Source organism: Pholis gunnellus, assembly GCF_910591455.1.
Source record: "Pholis gunnellus genome assembly, chromosome: 12".
NCBI classification, from domain to species: Eukaryota; Metazoa; Chordata; class Actinopteri; order Perciformes; family Pholidae; genus Pholis; species Pholis gunnellus.
In genome coordinates, this window is record NC_136539.1 from 11,262,627 (window position 1) to 11,283,564 (window position 20,938).

Sequence of the window (20,938 nt, forward strand, 5' to 3'; positions counted from 1 at the left end):
GTCACATTCGGAACACCATTAACCACAGCAGAATATAAACTATCACATACATTATGTTGGCTCTGATGCGTTTGCGGCGCTGGGCAGTGTCTAAATAAAAAGGCACATGTAGCCTGCGATTGTTGGGCTCAACATAGATATGGGTAAGGAGGACTAAAGGCTGTCTGATGAGAAGGAAACCATTTTTTCCCCCCACGACGGCAGCATTGAACTTCATCAGTAATTCCTGCGAGGGGTTTGCGTGTGTCTCGGGCGTTTGGCAAGGATAGGATATACCCAGTGCAATGAACGGCAGCGTCGCGATAATCAATTCGGTTACCTACCTTTTTTCGGTCTCAGACGTGTGCCATGTTCCTGTCGTGCGTCTCGGTATCAGTGTTTTCGGTGAGAATCTGGCGCTCCTGCGCTGCTGCTGCTGAGGCGCGTCTGTACCGCACTGACAGGGGCAGCTCCCTCACACGATCCTGGCCATTGTGGTCATCAGTACCAGAGAGGGAGGCAGCATGGAGGTGCACTTCAAGTGCACTGAAATCTGTATTTTCAGATGTAGCCCACAAGAGGTCGTCCTTTACGACAGACTGGGATCTGCTACAAGCAGGAAGTTAGTGCATGTTCCCAGTGACATTTAAAAAAAAATCACCCGTTCATTCCAAAAATGTGTTACTTCTCTTTGATGTTTGAGCTTCATTGTGCAGAATGATGTATGTACACAGTTTGACTAGAGGGTCATTAATGTGCTGAAAGAGGGAAGTGTATCTGTACTTAACCTAAACTCTGATTTAGATGATTGCCTCGCATCTACTGTGGAGGCCAATGTGGTCCAATAAAGTGTGATGTGGAAACATGAAACCACAGTTCACACACGCTGAAGATGGGCTTTTCTGTAAAGTAGGAGACAATTTGTATCCAGTCGTGAAATTTGTGAAATTTGCAGATTCACTGAATGTTTTTTTTTTTAAATGAGGGAGAACGAGTAGATGTAATTTGTTTTAGTTGGTAGGAATTTTCTTTGTCAAACCCTCCCCCATAAAAACATATTTTACATAAATGTATTGTACATGCTGTTGCGAGTGCACCGAGACCCAAGACCACCAGGTTCACTGTATTGTATCTGTTTTGTGGTGATTGTAATTTAATTTGGGAAAACGGATGTTTGCATGACTGTAACACAGTATCTGACGTGGTAAAGGCCTTGGGTCCAGCTTCAATACCTGATCTTGAGGCCCTGTCTTGAAAGGAAGGTCCCACCTATTTGTGATTACACACCTGATAAGTGTCATCCCAGAAATACAATTTCTAGACATTTTGGTGTCAAAGGCTTTACAGCAGCGCACTTCCAGGTTCGAGACAAGTCGCCTGGATTTTGTGAGACAGAAACAGAGTAAGTGTGGGGGGCATACATCTGCCACAAATCCCTTGGACATATTGGCTAATAAAAGATATTTCATCTCTGAACAGACAACAGAGACAAAATGTGAGGGAAAGAGGCAGTTTCCACTATATATGCGAAAAAAGGGCAAAGGAGGGTAAGAGCTGGTAGGATCAGTGATACACAATACAGCAACATTGAGTTTATTCTTGACATTCAAGACTGCAACTGACAAAATAATCTCACCCCATTTAGTAAATGTTCTAGAGCTTTTGATGATATCGACAGATCAACTCTATTAATTATTTTACTTTGAACTAGCTAACATGAACAATATGGACATTTCAACAACTACAATTTCATAACAACTGAACTCCATCTGCTGACGAATCTCATGTGATATGATCGAAAGCTCCAGAACAGCTAAAAGCAAACAAAGCGGGGTTTTCAATGGCTCAAGGCATAAACAAAACACACATTTTGAATATCATCAAAACATTTTAAGGCCTGTTCAGAATAGAATATGAACTTTTAACAGTTAAATCTCCCCCTATCTCCATCAGAGGGCAGTGCTGCTCCTTCCAAACAGTCTGTGGCGTGTGTTAGAGCTGTATGCGGACTTAACTTACAGTGCCTAGTTTTAGTATTCAACCCACTTTGGCAAAGACTACAGAATATAAATAACCATCTATGTATGGCCTGTACAGCTTCCACTGCCTCATTTATCTTAAAATCTGGTGTTAGGCTTGGCCTGTCCTCCTCTCCTCCCAACATACCTATTGTATCCAGTGTGTAGTCCAAGTGTGTAGTGTGTGAACTGTGCAGTGTTCAGACAAAGGGCTGTCACTCTTACTGCTGGAGTGGACATGAACAATACCTCAAGCCCCTCGGGCCACATTACACCAGAGACTCACATAAAGGGATGAGAGAGGGAGCACAGACGGCTTCTGACTAATGGAGAGAAAAGTCAAAGGGACGTACAAGAGTTTGTATCCACGGCCTGATCTCATAAGAAAACATAAAAGCCGTATTTTGGGAATTTGCAAAGCCGGGGCATAATGTAAAAAACACTCAGAATAACCTCAAATAACAGTACAACGGACTGTTTTGCTTTGATATTTGATATTTTGGGCTAAAGTTAGAAAAATCCAAGTCTTAATCAAATCATGTTGGCATTCATCCCAAAACATTGAGCAAAGAGTTACCACTTCTTCCTCTCTTGTCTTGGTATACGTTCACTTTACTCAATCATTTGTATGTATGTCCACTTGTGTGTGTGTGTGTGTGTGTGTGTGTGTGTGTCCCCAGAGAGGAAGGAGACAGATGGCGGTAGTATGGTTGTTTTGGTTTGTCTGGAGAAACACCTGCCCCATCCAGAGGGAAAGAAACCCCAACAAATACCAAGACCTCACCCATGTGGTAGAAGAACAGCTGTAATAGCTTCCCTTCGTGGCTTTACTTGAAATGAATAGAGCTACAAAAAAAAAAAGCTTTCAGAAGACACGTCGTAAGATGAAATCTATTAGTAAGGCCTTCAAATAAGAAACATCTGTGTTCAGAAATATTGTAAGATAACGGGGATAAACAGCATCTAAAATGTGTCTTTTATATTTTCAGGCTGTCCCAGTTTATTCTCAACATTATGGATTTAATTTCAACTGCAACTGAATCCCACACAGTGAAAGCACACAAACGTCCAGTAGAATATCTTTTGTGTAACTGAAATAAATATATTTACAAATTAGTGCACACAGAGAAGTCACATAACTAATTTAAGGTCAAGCATTGCAATGTTTCAGTAGTTTGGCTCCAACAATATAATATACAGCACCTTTCAAAATATGTCCATTCTTTGCATCCTGTTGATGACGCGCTCTCTGGTGGCGTGCACGGATCGATACTTAGCCGTCGCGCGCCTCTTCCGCCTCTTGTCCTCCCTGCTGAGAGCGGGCACGTGCACGGAGCGCTGCCTTGCCATTACCATCGTCGAGTTCGGCTGGCACGGAACCACACCGCACATTGAAAGTGTCCAGAAGAGTCACTGTGTCCGTTTGTCCCCAGGACAGGTCGGACTCCGGCTGACTGAGCACCATGCTTCTGTCCTCACACTGAAATTATCCTGAAGAAAATAGAAGTCAGTAGAAATTACATCCATGATTGGATGATGTTCTGTTTCAACGATTACAGTAACTGAGATAAATACAATGTCCACAATGTCCAAATACAATGTCCACATATTAGGCATGTGGACATTGTATAATGATATTATTCTTATGATATTGTTATAGTCAAATTGTAAAACTTGGCTAGAGATAAGGGACAAGGGACCCTGAACTATGAGGGACTCGTGGTGTCCCCTAGTGGAGGACTACTCTTGCAGAGACCAGCGCTGTCCGAGGTGCTGAAACAATGTCAAGATACAAAATCAAACGTGACTTATAAAGCCATGTAGTAAACTAACGATTATTTGAGATCCATTCTTGTCCTCAAGACATGAAGAATCGAAAAGCATTACACCATATTTTGACTTGTGAAATGTACTTTACCTGCACTGGAAATGGTTGGATTTGTAACACATTTGGCATTTTTCCTTATTTGTTTAAGGAAAAAAATAAATATATTTTTTAACACATTGCCAACTCAGAATATCTCTCTTTTCAGCGCTGAGCTTCTTTTTTCCTGCCTGTTTAGCACAAGCAGGAGTAACTTTAAGATTAGGTTTTCTGTTTATATAGTTTTTTTGTTTTAATAATTCCATTATGTTTTAGGTTTTAGCTTCTTTAAACTAAGACTATTTCAAGCTTGCAATCAGCTGAGCCGATATTAAGAACAGCTCAAACCTCTGAAACTGAACCTCTGAAATTGTCGAAGTGCAGGATAAGTAGCTACATGACATTTTAACTTACCTCGATCATTCAAAAACAACAGAGCCAACTGATTCAAGAGTCTCACATAACAAAGCAGCATCGCTAACCCAATATAGATGCAGCCCTCTTGTGTAACCAACACATTTATACATGCAAACAAGCTGAAGTAGTTTAATCTTAATTTCTCCCACCCCTCCCTCCCTCAGCTCTCCAATCTGTCTGGTTACCATCTGCTGTCCTATATTGTTTCTGCTGATTTGGAATCAGATGACATCTAATCAATCAGCTTTATCACCATGGCTACAGCAGTCAGGAGGAAGAGGCTGGAGGAGGAGAAGAAGAGAGGTGAGCTTAAAGCACATCATCTTTTCTAATTCAGTACTGAAGCAAGACGAGACACATCAGACACATTTTGCAAACTACAAAACAATTATATACACTGTTGATTATTTTGGTGATTCATTGAAAAAAATATATAGTTTTTCAAATAAAAGAATAACAAATAAATGCACATCGTGAGTTTGTTTTGTCCAATCAAGCATGAAAAAAAGGTACTCATTGAACAATGATACAAAACAAAGAAAGGTAGCAAATCCCTGTATTTAAAAAGCCGGAGACAGGAATGTTAAATCATGTTTGCTTGATGTCTAACTTCAATTAATAAACAGTTATATTAGTTAGCTGTTCATATTGACTAATTGAATAGTTTCAGCCCTAGACTGTGTGTCAGTTGGGAATACAGGACTAACATTAAAGGCATCTGATTGGAAGAAGAAAACACATAATGGCCAATGTTTCAATTGGGTGAACAGGGTGACGTTGTGCTGTTCATGGCAACACATTAAAGGTAGTGTGAGGAAAGGTATGACACTGTAGTCTACGATTCAACTATCAGGTAAAATAAATGATTGCAGTTTGCAGAAACACTTTATTTTAGTCAGCTAACCATTGTGCAAGTTGTCTACAGGCAAGTATACAACACATGTACATAATACAATTTCAAATAATACACTAAATGAATGATGAATACATATTTACATGGTTTAAATAGAGCTGTTCTTTCAAGGAAATTGAATGACGTGGTACCAAGTTTGTGCCATGCACTTTGCAAAGGTAAAGTAAAGGTAAGAGCTGTGCTATAATTTAAATGGAGTTGTATCCTGCTGATCTGTTTATTGACAACATAACAAACGACCTTAACAAGTTCTCATACATTTACTTACCAACCTGGCACTTAGTTCTGTTTGTTTTTTTAGGCCTGGGCACAAAATTCCCAACAGTAAATTAAGAGGAAGAGCTTCCCAGAGGAGCAGGATGAGGCAGTAAACAGACCATTTACAAAATATAATTGATTGTAGAGAAGCTTAAATGGAAAGGTAGATGGATTTGTTTCACACCTGAGAATAGCAGGGAAATGCCTGTATGAGGTTTTATGTGAGTTAAAATGTAAGTGTTATATCCTTCCGCCAATTCAGTAACAGACATTACAGAGGACACCTGTTTCTAACTCCTCAGGGGCAGTTAAGTGGAGAGGCGTAAGACATGTTAATGATAAAGAGGGAGACTTTCATTCAGTCAGAAAATTGACTCTGGAAGCAGTGACTCTTATCTCGGTGCATGCCTCTGCTGTGACATTAGATAGATATGCACAAGGTCTGTCTGTCGCCCACTCTATTAACGATGCAACTCCGTGTTTTGCTTCGAGACGCTGTCACAGTTCAGTGAACATCACTTCACCACGTTGCCTTCAGGGGCTTGGGCTCAGGAAACCCTCCTTGGCTGACAAAATATAATAAGGGATTTATTATCCCGACGAGGACAGAAGAGAAGAAAAACTGAGCATGAGGATTATGGGATTATAATATTTAGCTTTTTTTTTTACTGTATAGCAGCTAGCATACCATATATTAAAGGCCAAGTGTTGCCCTTAAAAAAACACAAAAACTACAATGCCAGGGAGCATTTAAAATACAATGAACAATAAAAAGCTGAAAAAAGACGGCGGACACAAAGTATTCAAAGTCACAAAGTCATGTCAATACGTGATTCTTTAATTTAAGTTGTCAATGTCTATTCCGCTCTGTTTCCTTTTCGGTTTTGAGGCAGAATAAGTGTGTATCTGTTGCATCGCCAGGAAACTCACAGCCACAGGTGTCAGCTATAGCAGACCGTGTGGCCCCATTATAACTGAACTGGGGGAAGTTTATTGGTCTGATATAAACAGCCAGGAATGCAAACTGATAAATATACCTGCAGTCACAAGTCAGGCCAGATGCAATATGTACGGTAATATCGTTTTATGAAAGTGATTTTGCCGCTGACCTGAAAGCATCCACAGTAATAACGAAAATATTGTGAGACGTTGACATTAATCCTAATGTGTGAAGAACTGAAGGTGAGTCTATATTGCACTTTTTTCTCTTGAGGCTTTCATTGTTGAATCCCTTGATATGTTTTGATCTTGTTTCAGTTTCTTCCCAACTTGTTTCACTATATTATTTAGAGAACTATTTCATTGGAGATTTCACAGTTTTCCACCGATCACATGGCTATTTGTTGCATGAACATTAACAGAAAATGAGAATAATCCACCTTGAGATCTACGCCATGCCTGACGTTGCATAACAGGTTTTGTACAAGCAGGTTCAGATGTTTTTAATTCATTAGGAACCAAAAAATAAAGAGGCCTCTTATTCATTCATGTTCTCTTTAGTCAGAAGATGAAATAGTTCAAGGAGGATGAATCAGCTCACTTCTAAGGTGATGCTAAAGCAATCTACAATTAAAAGTTGCAAAGGATTAGATACATGCAGTCCAATCCCATCCAATTATAATCCATCCATTGTCTACTTCCACTATTATTGTATAACTGAGAATCACACATTTTGATTACACCTTCAAATCGAACAATGACGCACCTGCTACCATGCCAATGTCATGAGAAATGGTGATTTCCTGACTGCAGGTGATACAACATGGCACTTACTGGTGCATGCTGCTCTCTGGTGGACTAGTATAACCACTTTACTCAAGAAAGGTAATTTCATGGGAGTTCTTTTTCTGTAATTCAATCTAAGTCACACACAATTTAACTTGTGATTATGAACTGTTGTTGAGAGGCAAGTAAAAGTTCTGAGTTTCAGGTGATTTGTCTCGGCTTCAGGGCTGGTGTTAACATTGAAAATGGGGTCAGGGAGAGTGATATTTTCTTAAAGACATTGACAAACCTACGCTCCGTCTCTTTCTGGGCAGGCTGAAATGGAGAAAACACACACTGCCTTGAAGTAGAAGATGTATGTCTAAGAGTATTATTGTAAGTTTGTCCTGTGTTTAAAACTGATAAAATGCCAGGTGATTGGTTAATGACCTTGATTGCTGATTGACAGCACCTGTGAGGAGGCTGTGTGTTGAGTCTTGTTGTGTATAAAACAGCATCTTGACTGTTGCTCTAGACTGACCTGCTCTTTCATTCAACACAGCAGCAGCTAGCTGTAAAGTTCCAGCTGACATCTTCATCCAGAATGGGTGAGTAATGATTATGTGTTCTTGTATTTGCTGAGGGATTTGGCAGTATGTGTCATGTTCTGAGTAATGTTGGATCTCATGAACTGTAGTGTTTCACTTGTGCGATTTCTGATCTGATGTGTGCTCATTTCCGATCTCTAATCTTTGGTTTAGCCGCGAAGAAAGTGTTGATCGTGTATGCCCACCAGAGCGCTGGCTCATTCAACGCTGCAGCCAAAGATGCTGCTGTGGAAGTTTTAGCCGGTCAGGGCTGCACAGTGGCAGTATCGGACCTGTACGCCATGAAGTTTAAAGCCACTGCTACTGCTGAGGACATCACTGGTATGTCAATATCTCCCTGGCATTAGAAGAAGTTTAGCTTTTTATTGAACTTCAGAATTAAATTAAATGTGTTTGCCTCGGCAGGAGAAGTCAAGAATGCCGATCACTTCCGTTATGCAGAGGAGACCAAACTGGCATGGGAGGAAGGAAAACTGTGTGCTGACATCACTGAGGAACAACGCAAACTCACTGAGGCGGACCTCATCATCTTTCAGGTAGAGGCTTGTTGACGTGTGTGTGTGTGTGTGTGTGTGTTAAGCCTCTCTATGCTCAAAGGTAACACTTTGCCTTCTCAGTTCCCCATGTACTGGTTCACTGTTCCTGCAATCATGAAGGGCTGGATGGACCGGGTGCTCACATTGGGCTATGCCTACACTCAAGAAAAGAGATACAGCCAGGGAATCTTCAAGGTAAAGGCTCAAATCAAGCGGTTTGCATTACTAGTCTGAAACTGTTCCATCTATTTTTCTAACCTGCATTCTTTCTGCACAGGACAAGAAAGCAATGCTGTCCTTCACCACTGGGTCTCATGAGTCCATGTTTAGTGCAGATGGTATTAATGGAGACATGAATGTCACACTGTGGCCACTACAGGTACTGAATCAGAATATTGCTTCAACGAAGTAAAGATCGTGAGTGTAGGATATATATTAATCCTGATGTTTTATCAGTCTATAATAAGCTAAAACTAAATTGTTTTGGCTAGCGTAGAATGACCTTCATATCTAAAGAGGGAGTTAGGCCTTAGATTTTGCTTTGCTTCTACTGTAGCCCAGAAGAGTCAAATCTAACACAGGTTTTAATCTGTAACCTCACCACTAAATGAACCCTTTGTTGTCCATTTTTTGTATATACATTGTTTTAATTTATATAAATAAGCTGTTAAACATAACATTTGTCTTTAAACAGTGTTTCTCTCTATCCAGAATGGCATCCTGCACTACTGTGGCTTCCAGGTTCTGGCCCCTCAGATCTTCTGGGCTCCATCTCACATTCCCTCTGAGGAGCGCAGCGCCATGCTGGAGGGCTGGCGTACCCGACTGCAAGGTGTCCTGGGCGAAAAACCACTTTCCTTCACTCCCTCGGACTGCTTTGATGGAGAGAAGGGTTTCCAGCTGAAGCCTGAGGTCCAAGAGAAAAATGCCACCAAGGAGTATGGACTGACAGTTGGGATCCACCTGGGAAAGGCGCTACCGCCCAACAACCAGATGAAAGCTGGAGTCTAAAGACATTGGGGCTTCTGTATTTCCTTGCATGACAGAAAAATAAAGGTTGACTTTAACTATATTGACGTCTATTACAAAAGTTTTTGATGAATATACAATGTCATGGTTCAAATATAAAGGGCAGGGTTCTTGTAATGAGTTTTCTTTACATGTACAAGTGGCAGAGCCAAGAAATAATGTAAAGGACTGTTGAGTGCCAGTTTCTGTCTTGCAAAGGTTCACTTTAAAAAGCTTTTGTCTTTAGGATTTCTGATAAAAGCAGATTTCTGTGTGTTCACTGGGTTATGATAGATGCCTGGTATGTATTTCAAAAACTAAAGCTAGAAACTCACAGTTCAGTGAACCTCACCATCTTGCCTTCAGGGGCTTTGGCTCAGGAAACCCTACTAGGCTGACTAAATATAGTAAAGACTCTTTATCCTGACAAGGACAGAAGAAATGAGGATTATAATTAGCGTTTTCTTTTTGTTACTGTACATATTTAAAAACATTGCAATATTTAAAAGCTAAAAATGGAATAAAAGTTGCGGTGCAGTTTAAGAAATAAAATGCAGGAAATTGTTTAATATCCTTCAATCTGGTTTAATTAAAGGCAGCAAACAAGTCTTCAATCTTGATTTAAAGGAGCTGAGGGTCTCAGCAGACCTGCAGCTTTCTGGGACTTTGTTCCAGATATTTGGAGCAGAAAAACTGAACGCTGCTTCTCCATGTTTAGTTCTGACTCTGAACAGAAAGTAGACCAGTCCCAGATGACCTAAGGGGTCGGGATGGTTCATAAGGTAGCAGATCAGAGATGTATTTTGGCTCAACCATTCAGTGCTTTATAAACCAACAGCAGGATTTTAAAGTCAATTCTTTGTTGGACAGGAAGCCAGTGTAAAGTCCTCAGAACTGGAGTGATGTGATCCACTTTCTTGGCCTTAGTGAGGACTCGAGCTGCAGCTTTCTGATTGACTTTTTACAAAGACCTATAAACACAGTTACAGTAGTCGAGTCTACTGAAGATAAATGCATGGACACGTTTTTCCAAATCCTGTTGAGACATAAGTCTTCTAATTCTTGATACATTCTTCAGGGGATAGTAGGCTGATTTTGTGATTGTCTTGATATGGCTGTTCAGGTTGAGGTCTGAATCCATAACTACACCTAGATTTCTGGCTCGGTTTGTGGTTTTTAACATCAGTGATTGAAGCTGAGCGCTGACTTTCAATCGTTCGTCCTTGGTACCAAAAACAATGACTTCTGTTTTATCTTTGTTTGATTGAAGAAAATTCTGGCACATCCAGTTGTTGATTTGTTCAATGTATTTACTCAGCCCTTGTATGGGATTATAGTCCCCTGGTGATTATGAAGATATATGTGACGTCTGCATAATTATAACACACTTTGTTGTTTACCCTTATCTGAGCAAGTGGAAGCACAGATGTTGAACAGAAGAGGCCCCAGTATTGAACCTTGGGAACACCACATGTCATTTTAGTCAGCTCTGATGTGTAATTAGCTACAGACACAAATTATTCTCGGTTCTTCAAGTAGGATTCAAACCAGGTAAGTGCTGTGCCATAGAGTCCCACCCAGATTTGTAGTCTGTCTAGTAGTATATCATGGTCGACTGTGTCGAATGCAGCACTGAGATCCACTAATAATCGAACAATGGCGCACCTGCTACCATGCCAATATCATGAGAAATGGTGATTTCCTGACTGCAGGTGATACAACATGAAACTTATTGGTGCATGCTGCTCTCTGGTGGACAGGGTCAAGGAGAGTGATGTTTTCTTAAAGACACAAAAAACAAAGACATTGACAAACCTACGCTCCGTCGCTTTCTGGGCAGGCTGAAATGGGGAAAACACACACTGAAGTAGAGGATGTATGTCAAAGAGAATCATTGTAAGTTTTTCCTGTGTTTAAAACAGGCAAAATCCATAGCTGGTTTCATTGATAAAAAACGACATATTTCTTGGCTTTTAGTGGTTCATAAATACCACTCCCCATTTAAAAATGCTGTCCAGGCTCAGTAAAAGATATGTTGCTATGTTGATGAGAGTTCTGAGAGATGCCAGGTGATTGGTTAATGACCTTGATTGCTGATTGACAGCACCTGTGAGGAGGCTGTGTGTTGAGTCTTGTTGTGTATAAAACAGCATCTTGACTGTTGCTCTAGACTGACCTGCTCTCTCATTCAACACAGCAGCTATCTGTAAAGTGGAGCTGACATCTTTATTCAGAATGGGTGAGTTATCAACTATGTTGTATTTGCTGAGGGATTTGGCAGTGTGTGTCATGTTCTGAGTAATGTTGGATCTCATGAACTGTAATGTTTCACTTGTGAGATTTCTGATCTGATGTGTGCTCATTTCCAATCTTTAATACTTGGTTTAGCCGCGAAGAAAGTGTTGATCGTGTATGCCCACCAGAGCGCTGGCTCATTCAACGCTGCAGCCAAAGATGCTGCTGTGGAAGTTTTAGCAGGTCAGGGCTGCACAGTGGCAGTATCGGACCTGTATGCCATGAAGTTTAAAGCTACTGCTACTGCTGAGGACATCACCGGTATGTCAATATCTCCCTGGCATTAGAAGAAGTATAGCTTTTTATTGAACTTCAGAATTAAATTAAATGTGTTTGCCTCGGCAGGAGAAGTCAAGAATGCCGATCACTTCCGTTATGCAGAGGAGACCAAACTGGCATGGGAGGAAGGAAAACTGTGTGCTGACATCACTGAGGAACAACGCAAACTCACTGAGGCGGACCTCATCATCTTTCAGGTAGAGGCTTGTTGACGTGTGTGTGTGTGTGTGTGTTAAGCCTCTCTATGCTCAAAGGTAACACTTTGCCTTCTCAGTTCCCCATGTACTGGTTCACTGTTCCTGCAATCATGAAGGGCTGGATGGACCGGGTGCTCACATTGGGCTATGCCTACACTCAAGAAAAGAGATACAGCCAGGGAATCTTCAAGGTAAAGGCTCAAATCAAGCGGTTTGCATTACTAGTCTGAAACTGTTCCATCTATTTTTCTAACCTGCATTCTTTCTGCACAGGACAAGAAAGCAATGCTGTCCTTCACCACTGGGTCTCATGAGTCCATGTTTAGTGCAGATGGTATTAATGGAGACATGAATGTCACACTGTGGCCACTACAGGTACTGAATCAGAATATTGCTTCAATGAAACATTAAAGATCGTGAGTGTAGGATATATATTAATCCTGATGTTTTATTAGTCTATAATATGCTAAAACTAAATTATTTTGGCTAGCGTAGAATGAGACCTTCATATCTAAAGAGGGAGTTAGGCCTTAGAGTTTGCTTTGCTTCTACTGTAGCCCAGAAGAGTCAAATCTAACACAGGTTTTAATCTGTAACCTCACCACTAAATGAACCCTTTGTTGTCCCTTTTTTTTGTATATACATTGTTTTAATTTATATAAATAAGCTGTTAAACATAACATTTGTCTTTAAACACGGTTTCTCTCTATCCAGAATGGCATCCTGCACTACTGTGGCTTCCAGGTTCTGGCCCCTCAGATCTTCTGGGCGCCATCTCACGTTCCCTCTGAGGAGCGCAGCGCCATGCTGGAGGGCTGGCGTACCCGACTGCAAGGTGTCCTGGGCGAAAAACCACTTTCCTTCACTCCCTCGGACTGCTTTGATGGCGAGAAGGGTTTCCAGCTGAAGCCTGAGGTCCAAGAGAAAAATGCCACCAAGGAGTATGGACTGACAGTTGGGATCCACCTGGGAAAGGCGCTACCGCCCAACAACCAGATGAAAGCTGGAGTCTAAAGACATTGGGGCTTCTGTATTTCCTTGCATGACAGAAAAATAAAGGCTGACTTGAACTATATTGACGTCTATTACAAGAGTTTTTGATGAATATACAATGTCATGGTTCAAATATGAAGGGCAGGGTTCTTGTAATGAGTTTTCTTTAAATGTGGCAGAGTCAAGAAATAATGTGAAGGACTGAGTGCTAGTTTCTGTCTTGCAAAGGTTCACTTTAAAAAGCTTTTGTCTTTAGGATTTCTGATTAAAGCAGATTTGTGTGTTCACTGGGTTATGATAGATGCCTGGTATGTAGTTCAAAAACTAAAGCTAGAAACTCACAGTTCAGTGAACCTCACCATCTTGCCTTCAGGGGCTTTGGCTCAGGAAACCCTACTTGGCTGACTAAATATAGTAAAGACTCTTTATCCTGACGAGGACAGAAGAAATGAGGATTATAATTAGCTTTTTCTTTTTGTTACTGTACATATTTAAAAACGTTGCAATATTAAAAATGGAATAAAAGTTGCGGTGCAGTTTAAGAAATAAAATGCAGGAAATTGTTTAATATCCTTGAATCTGGTTCAATTAAAGGCAGCAGCAAACAGAAGTCTTCAATCTTGATTTAATGGAGCTGAGGGTCTCAGCAGACCTGCAGCTTTCTGGGACTTTGTTCCAGATATTTGGAGCAGAAAAACTGAACGCTGCTTCTCCATGTTTAGTTCTGACTCTGAAAAGAAAGTAGACCAGTCCCAGATGACCTAAGGGGTCGGGATGGTTCATAAGGTAGCAGATCAGAGATGTATTTTGGCTCAACCATTCAGTGCTTTATAAACCAACAGCAGTATTTTAAAGTCAATTCTTTGTTGGACAGGAAGCCAGTGTAAAGTCCTCAGAACTGGAGTGATGTGATCCACTTTCTTGGTCTTAGTGAGGACTCGAGCTGCAGCTTTCTGATTGACTTTTTACAAAGACCTATAAACACAGTTACAGTAGTCGAGTCTACTGAAGATAAATGCATGGACACGTTTTTCCAAATCCTGTTGAGACATAAGTCTTCTAATTCTTGATACATTCTTCAGGGGATAGTAGGCTGATTTTGTAATTGTCTTGATATGGCTGTTCAGGTTGAGGTCTGAATCCATAACTACACCTAGATTTCTGGCTCGGTTTGTGGTTTTTAACAGTGATTGAAGCTGAGCGCTGACTTTCAATCGTTCGTCCTTGGTACCAAAAACAATGACTTCTGTTTTATCTTTGTTTGATTGAAGAAAATTCTGGCACATCCAGTTGATTTGTTCAATGTATTTACTCAGCCCTTGTATGGGATTATAGTCCCCTGGTGATTATGAAGATATATGTGACGTCTGCATAATTATAACACACTTTGTTGTTTACCATAATCTGAGCAAGTGGAAGCACAGATGTTGAACAGAAGAGGCCCCAGTATTGAACCTTGGGAACACCACATGTCATTTTAGTCAGCTCTGATGTGTATTTAGCTACAGACACAAATTATTCTCGGTTCTTCAAGTAGGATTCAAACCAGGTAAGTGCTGTGCCATAGAGTCCCACCCAGATTTGTAGTCTGTCTAGTAGTATATCATGGTCGACTGTGTCGAATGCAGCACTGAGATCCACTAATAATCGAACAATGGCGCACCTGCTACCATGCCAATATCATGAGAAATGGTGATTTCCTGACTGGAGGTGATACAACATGAAACTTATTGGTGCATGCTGCTCTCTGGTGGACAGGGTCAAGGAGAGTGATGTTTTCTTAAAGACACAAAAAACAAAGACATTGACAGACCTACGCTCCGTCTCTTTCTGGGCAGGCTGAAATGGGGAAAACACACACTGAAGTAGAGGATGTATGTCAAAGAGAATCATTGTAAGTTTTTCCTGTGTTTAAAACAGGCAAAATCTGTAGCTGGTTTCATTGATAAAAACCGACATATTTCTTGGCTTTTAGTGGTTCATAAATACCACTCCCCATTTAAAAATGCTGTCCAGGCTCAGTAAAAGATATGTTGCTATGTTGATGAGAGTTCTGAGGGATGCCAGGTGATTGGTTAATGACCTTGATTGCTGATTTACAGCACCTGTGAGGAGGCTGTGTGTTGAGTCTTGTTGTGTATAAAACAGCATCTTGACTGTTGCTCTAGACTGAACTGCTCTCTCATTCAACACAGCAGCTAGCTGTAAAGTGGAGCTGACATCTTTTTTCAGAATGGGTGAGTTATCAACTATGTTGTATTTGCTGAGGGATTTGGCAGTATGTGTAATGTTGGATCTCATGAACTGTAATGTTTCACTTGTAAGATTTCTGATCTGATGTGTGCTCATTTCCAATCTTTAATACTTGGTTTAGCCGCAAAGAAAGTGTTGATCGTGTATGCCCACCAGAGCGCTGGCTCATTCAACGCTGCAGCCAAAGATGCTGCTGTGGAAGTTTTAGCAGGTCAGAGCTGCACAGTGGCAGTATCGGACCTGTACGCCATGAAGTTTAAAGCCACTGCTACTGCTGAGGACATCACCGGTATGTCAATATCTCCCTGGCATTAGAAGAAGTTTGGCTTTTTATTGAGCTTCAAAATTAAATTAAATGGGTTTGTCTCGGCAGGGGAAGTCAAGAATGCTGATCACTTCCGTTATGCAGAGGAGACCAAACTGGCATGGGAGGAAGGAAAACTGTGTGCTGACATCACTGAGGAACAACGCAAACTCACTGAGGCGGACCTCATCATCTTTCAGGTAGAGGCTTGGTGACTGACATGTGTGAAGCCTCTCAATGCTCAAAGCTAACACTTTGCCTTACTACTCAGTTCCCCATGTACTGGTTCACTGTTCCTGCAATCATGAAGGGCTGGATGGACCGGGTGCTCACACTGGGCTATGCCTACACTCAAGAAAAGAGATACAGCCAGGGAATCTTCAAGGTAAAGGCTCAAATCAAGTGGTTTGCATTACTAGTCTGAATCTGTTGTATCAGGTTTTTTTCTAACTTGCTCTCTTTCTGCACAGGACAAGAAAGCAATGCTGTCCTTCACCACTGGGTCTCATGAGTCCATGTTTAGTGCAGATGGTATTAATGGAGACATGAATGTCACACTGTGGCCACTACAGGTACTGAATCAGAATATTGCATCAATGAAGTGTTAAAGCTCATGAGTGTAGGATATATATATATATATATATATATATATATATATATATATATATATATATATATATATATATATATATATATATATATTAATCCTGATGTTTTGTCAGTCTATAATAAGCTAAAACTAAATTATTTTGGCTAGCGTAGAATGAGACCTTCATATCTAAAGAGGGAGTTGGACCATAGTTTGCTTTGTTTCTACTGTAGCCCAGAAGGGACAAATCTAACACTGCTTCTACAGGTTTTAATCTGTAACCTTACTGATGGCTACCACTGAATGGAACCATTTTTGTATATAAATTTGTTTTAATTTATATAAATAAGCTGTTAAACATAACATTTGACTTTAAACACTGTTTCTCTCTATCCAGAATGGCATCCTGCACTACTGTGGCTTCCAGGTTCTGGCCCCTCAGTTCTTCTGGGCGCCATCTCACGTTCCCTCTGAGAAGCGCAGCACCATGCTGGAGGGCTGGCGTACCCGACTGCAAGGTGTCCTGGGCGAAAAACCACTTTCCTTCACTCCCTCGGACTGCTTTGATGGCGAGAAGGGTTTCCAGCTGAAGCCTGAGGTCCAAGAAAAAAATGCCACCAAGGAGTATGGACTGACAGTTGGGATCCACCTGGGAAAGGCGCTACCGCCCAACAACCAGATGAAAGCTGGAGTCTAAAGACATTGGGGCTTCTGTATTTCCTTGCATGACAGAAAAATAAAGGCTGACTTGAACTATATTGACGTCTATTACAAGAGTTTTTGATGAATATACAATGTCATGGTTCAAATATGAAGGGCAGGGTTCTTGTAATGAGTTTTCTTTGCATATACAAGTGGCAGAGTCAAGAAATAATGTAAAGGACTGAGTGCCAGTTTCTGTCTGGCAAAGGTTCACTTTAAAAAGCTTTTGTCTTTAGGATTTCTGATAAAAGCAGATTTCTGTGTGTTCACTGGTTATGATAGATGCCTGGTATGTATTTCAAAAACTAAAACTAGACTCATTCAGTTCAGTGAACCTCACCATGTTGCCTTCAGGGGCTTTGGCTCAGGAAACCCTACTTGGCTGACTAAATGACTCCTTATCCTGACAAGGATGGAAGAAATTAGGATTATAATTAGCTTGTTTGGTATATATTTAAAAGTTGCGGTGCAGTTTAAGAAATAAAATGCAGGAAATTGTTTAATATCCTTGAATCTGGTTTAATTAAAGGCAGCAGCAAACTAAAGTCTTCAATCTTGATTTAAAGGAGCTGAGGGTCTCGGCAGACCTGCAGCTTTCTGGGACTTTGATCCAGATATGTGTAGCAGAAAAACTGAACGCTGCTTCTGTTTAGTTCTGACTCTGGGAACAGAAAGTAGACCAGTCCCAGACGACCTAAGGGGTCGGGATGGTTCATAAGGTAACAGCAGATCAGAGAGGTATTTTGGCTCTAAACCATTCAGTGCTTTATAAACCAACAGCAGGATTTTAAAGTCAATTCTTTGTTGGACAGGAAGCCAGTGCAAAGACCTCAGAACTGGAGTTATGAGGACCTGAGCTGCAGCTTTCTGATTGACTTTTTAAAGAGACCTGTAAACGCACTGTTACAGTAGTCAAGTCTACTGAAGATAAATGCATGGACAAGTTTTTCCAAATCTTGTTGAGACATAGGTCCTCTAATCCTTGATATATTCTTCAGGGGATAGTAGGCTGATTTTGTAAATGTCTTGATATGGCTGTTCAGGTTGAGGTCTGAATCCATAACTACACCTAGATTTCTGGCTTGGTTTGTGGTTTTTAACATCAGTGAGCATGTAGATGTTGAACAGAAGAGGCCCCAGTATTGAACCTTGGGGAACACCACATGCAATTTTACTCAGCTCTGATGTGTAATTAGCTACAGACACAAAGTCCTTCAAGTAGGATTCAAACCAGTTAAGTGCTGTGCCATAGAGTCCCACCCAGATTTGTAGTCTGTCTAGTAGTATGTCATGGTCGACCGTGTCGAATGCAGCACTGAGATCCAGTAATACTAAGACTGAAATTCTGCCACTGTCTGTGTTTAAGTGGATGTCGTTGAAAACCTTAACAAGAGCAGTTTCACTACTGTGGTGCTGTCGAAAGCCTGACTGGAAGACATCAAAACAGTTATTTACGGCCAAGAAGTTGTTCAGCTACAGAAACGTAAAGTTTCTCTCCTGGCAGGGACTGTGATCCAATTATACTCCATCCATTGTTTACTTCCACTATTATTGTATCACTGAGATTCACACATTTTTATAACACCTTCAAATCGAACAATGGCGCACCTGCTACCATGCCAATGTCATGAGAAATGGTGATTTCATGACTGCAGGTGATACAACATGGCACTTACTGGTGCATGCTGCTCTCTGGTGGACAGGGTCAAGGAGAGTGATATTTTCCTAAAGATACAAAAAATGAAGACATTGACAAACCTACGCTCCGTCTCTTTCTGGGCAGGCTGAAAAGGGGAAAACACACACTGAAGTAGAGGATGTATGTCAAAGAGAATCATTGTAAGTTTTTCCTGTGTTTAAAACAGGCAAAATCCGTAGCTGGTTTCATTGATAAAAACCGACATATTTCTTGGCTTTTAGTGGTTCATAAATACCACTCCCCATTTAAAAATGCTGTCCAGGCTCAGTAAAAGATATGTTGCTATGTTGATGAGAGTTCTGAGAGATGCCAGGTGATTGGTTAATGACCTTGATTGCTGATTGACAGCACCTGTGAGGAGGCTGTGTGTTGAGTCTTGTTGTGTATAAAACAGCATCTTGACTGTTGCTCTAGACTGAACTGCTCTCTCATTCAACACAGCAGCTATCTGTAAAGTTGCAACTGACATCTTTATTCAGAATGGGTGAGTTATCAACTATGTGTTTTTGTATTTGCTGAGGGATTTGTCAGTATGTGTCATGTTCTGAGTAATGTTGGATCTTATGAACTGTAATGTTTCACTTGTGCGATTTCTGATCTGATGTGTGATCATTTCCAATTTCTAATCTTTGGTTTAGCTGCGAAGAAAGTGTTGATCGTGTATGCCCACCAGAGCGCTGGCTCATTCAATGCTGCAGCCAAAGATGCTGCTGTGGAAGTTTTAGCAGGTCAGAGCTGCACAGTGGCAGTATCGGACCTGTACGCCATGAAGTTTAAAGCCACTGCTACTGCTGAGGACATCACCGGTATGTCAATATCTCCCTGGCATTCGAAGTTCAGCTTTTTATTGAACTTCAGAATTAAATGAAATAATTTGTCTCGGCAGGAGAAGTGAAGAATGCTGATCACTTCCGTTATGCAGAGGAGACCAAACTGGCATGGGAGGAAGGAAAACTGTGTGCTGACATCACTGAGGAACAACGCAAACTCACTGAGGCGGACCTCATCATCTTTCAGGTAGAGGCTTGGTGACTGACATGTGTATTAAGCCTCTCAATGCTCAACGCTAACACTTTGCCTTACTACTCAGTTCCCCATGTACTGGTTCACCGTTCCTGCAATCATGAAGGGCTGGATGGACCGGGTGCTCACAATGGGCTATGCCTACACTCAAGAAAAGAGATACAGCCAGGGAATCTTCAAGGTAAAGGCTCAAATCAAACTGTTTGCATTACTAGTCTGAATCTGTTGTAACAGGTTTTTTTGTAACTTGCTCTCTTTCTGCACAGGACAAGAAAGCAATGCTGTCCTTCACCACTGGGTCTCATGAGTCCATGTTTAGTGCAGATGGTATTAATGGAGACATGAATGTCACACTGTGGCCACTACAGGTACTGAATCAGAATATTGCTTCAATGAAGCATTAAAGATTGTGAGTGTAGGAGATATCTATCTAGCTATCTATCTAGCTATCTATCGATCGTAGCCCAGAAGGGACAAATCTAACACAGGTTTTAATCTGTAACCTCACCACTAAATGAACCCTTTGTTGTCCCTTTTTTGTATATAAATTGTTTTAATTTATATAAATGAGCTCTTAAACATAACATTTGACTTTAAACACTGTTTCTCGCTATCCAGAATGGCATCCTGCACTACTGTGGCTTCCAGGTTCTGGCCCCTCAGATCTTCTGGGCGCCATCTCACGTTCCCTCTGAGGAGCGCAGCACCATGCTGGAGGGCTGGCGTACCCGACTGCAAGGTGTCCTGGGCGAAAAACCACTTTCCTTCACTCCCTCGGACTGCTTTGATGGCGAGAAGGGTTTCCAGCTGAAGCCTGAGGTCCAAGAGAAAAATGCCACCAAGGAGTATGGACTGACAGTTGGGATCCACCTGGGAAAGGCGCTACCGCCCAACAACCAGATGAAAGCTGGAGTCTAAAGACATTGGGGCTTCTGTATTTCCTTGCATGACAGAAAAATAAAGGCTGACTTGAACTATATTGTCGTCTATTACAAGAGTTTTTGATGAATATACAATGTCATGGTTCAAATATGAAGGGCAGGGTTCTTGTAATGAGTTTTCTTTGCATGTACAAGTGGCAGAGTCAAGAAATAATGTAAAGGACTGTTGAGTGCCAGTTTCTGTCTTGCAAAGGTTCACTTTAAAAATCAGCTTTTGTCTTTAGGATTTCTGATAAAAGCAGATTTCTGTGTTCACTGGGTTATGATAGATTCCTGTTATGTATTTCACAAACTAAAGCTAGACACTCTCAGTTCAGTGAACCTCACCATGTTGCCTTCAGGGGCTTTGGCTCAGGAA

At 41.1% G+C, this 20,938-nt stretch overlaps 4 protein-coding genes across 4 annotated transcripts; all 4 read left to right on the forward strand.

The window, feature by feature from the left end:
* Positions 1 to 4,532: 4,532 nt before the first annotated feature.
* Positions 4,533 to 9,308, forward strand: LOC306704039 (NAD(P)H dehydrogenase [quinone] 1-like; the record flags this gene model as incomplete). Its single annotated transcript, XM_079170250.1, has 6 exons — positions 4,533 to 4,581; positions 7,915 to 8,082; positions 8,167 to 8,297; positions 8,379 to 8,492; positions 8,575 to 8,676; positions 9,009 to 9,308. 6 exons carry the CDS (start codon positions 4,533 to 4,535, stop codon positions 9,306 to 9,308), a joined length of 864 nt encoding a protein of 287 aa, XP_079026376.1.
* Positions 9,309 to 11,540: 2,232 nt separating this feature from the next.
* On the forward strand, positions 11,541 to 13,090 carry LOC306704040 (NAD(P)H dehydrogenase [quinone] 1-like; the record flags this gene model as incomplete). Its single annotated transcript, XM_079170251.1, has 6 exons — positions 11,541 to 11,544; positions 11,694 to 11,861; positions 11,946 to 12,076; positions 12,154 to 12,267; positions 12,350 to 12,451; positions 12,791 to 13,090. The coding sequence occupies 6 exons, from the start codon at positions 11,541 to 11,543 to the stop codon at positions 13,088 to 13,090; spliced, it is 819 nt and encodes a 272-aa protein (XP_079026377.1).
* A 2,212-nt stretch (positions 13,091 to 15,302) lies between these two features.
* Positions 15,303 to 16,912, forward strand: LOC306704041 (NAD(P)H dehydrogenase [quinone] 1-like; the record flags this gene model as incomplete). The annotated part of the gene is made up of 6 exons (XM_079170252.1): positions 15,303 to 15,306; positions 15,444 to 15,611; positions 15,696 to 15,826; positions 15,898 to 16,011; positions 16,097 to 16,198; positions 16,613 to 16,912. The coding sequence occupies 6 exons, from the start codon at positions 15,303 to 15,305 to the stop codon at positions 16,910 to 16,912; spliced, it is 819 nt and encodes a 272-aa protein (XP_079026378.1).
* Positions 16,913 to 19,096: 2,184 nt separating this feature from the next.
* Positions 19,097 to 20,557, forward strand: LOC306704042 (NAD(P)H dehydrogenase [quinone] 1-like; the record flags this gene model as incomplete). The annotated part of the gene is made up of 6 exons (XM_079170253.1): positions 19,097 to 19,100; positions 19,255 to 19,422; positions 19,503 to 19,633; positions 19,707 to 19,820; positions 19,906 to 20,007; positions 20,258 to 20,557. 6 exons carry the CDS (start codon positions 19,097 to 19,099, stop codon positions 20,555 to 20,557), a joined length of 819 nt encoding a protein of 272 aa, XP_079026379.1.
* Between the last annotated feature and the right edge of the window lie 381 nt (positions 20,558 to 20,938).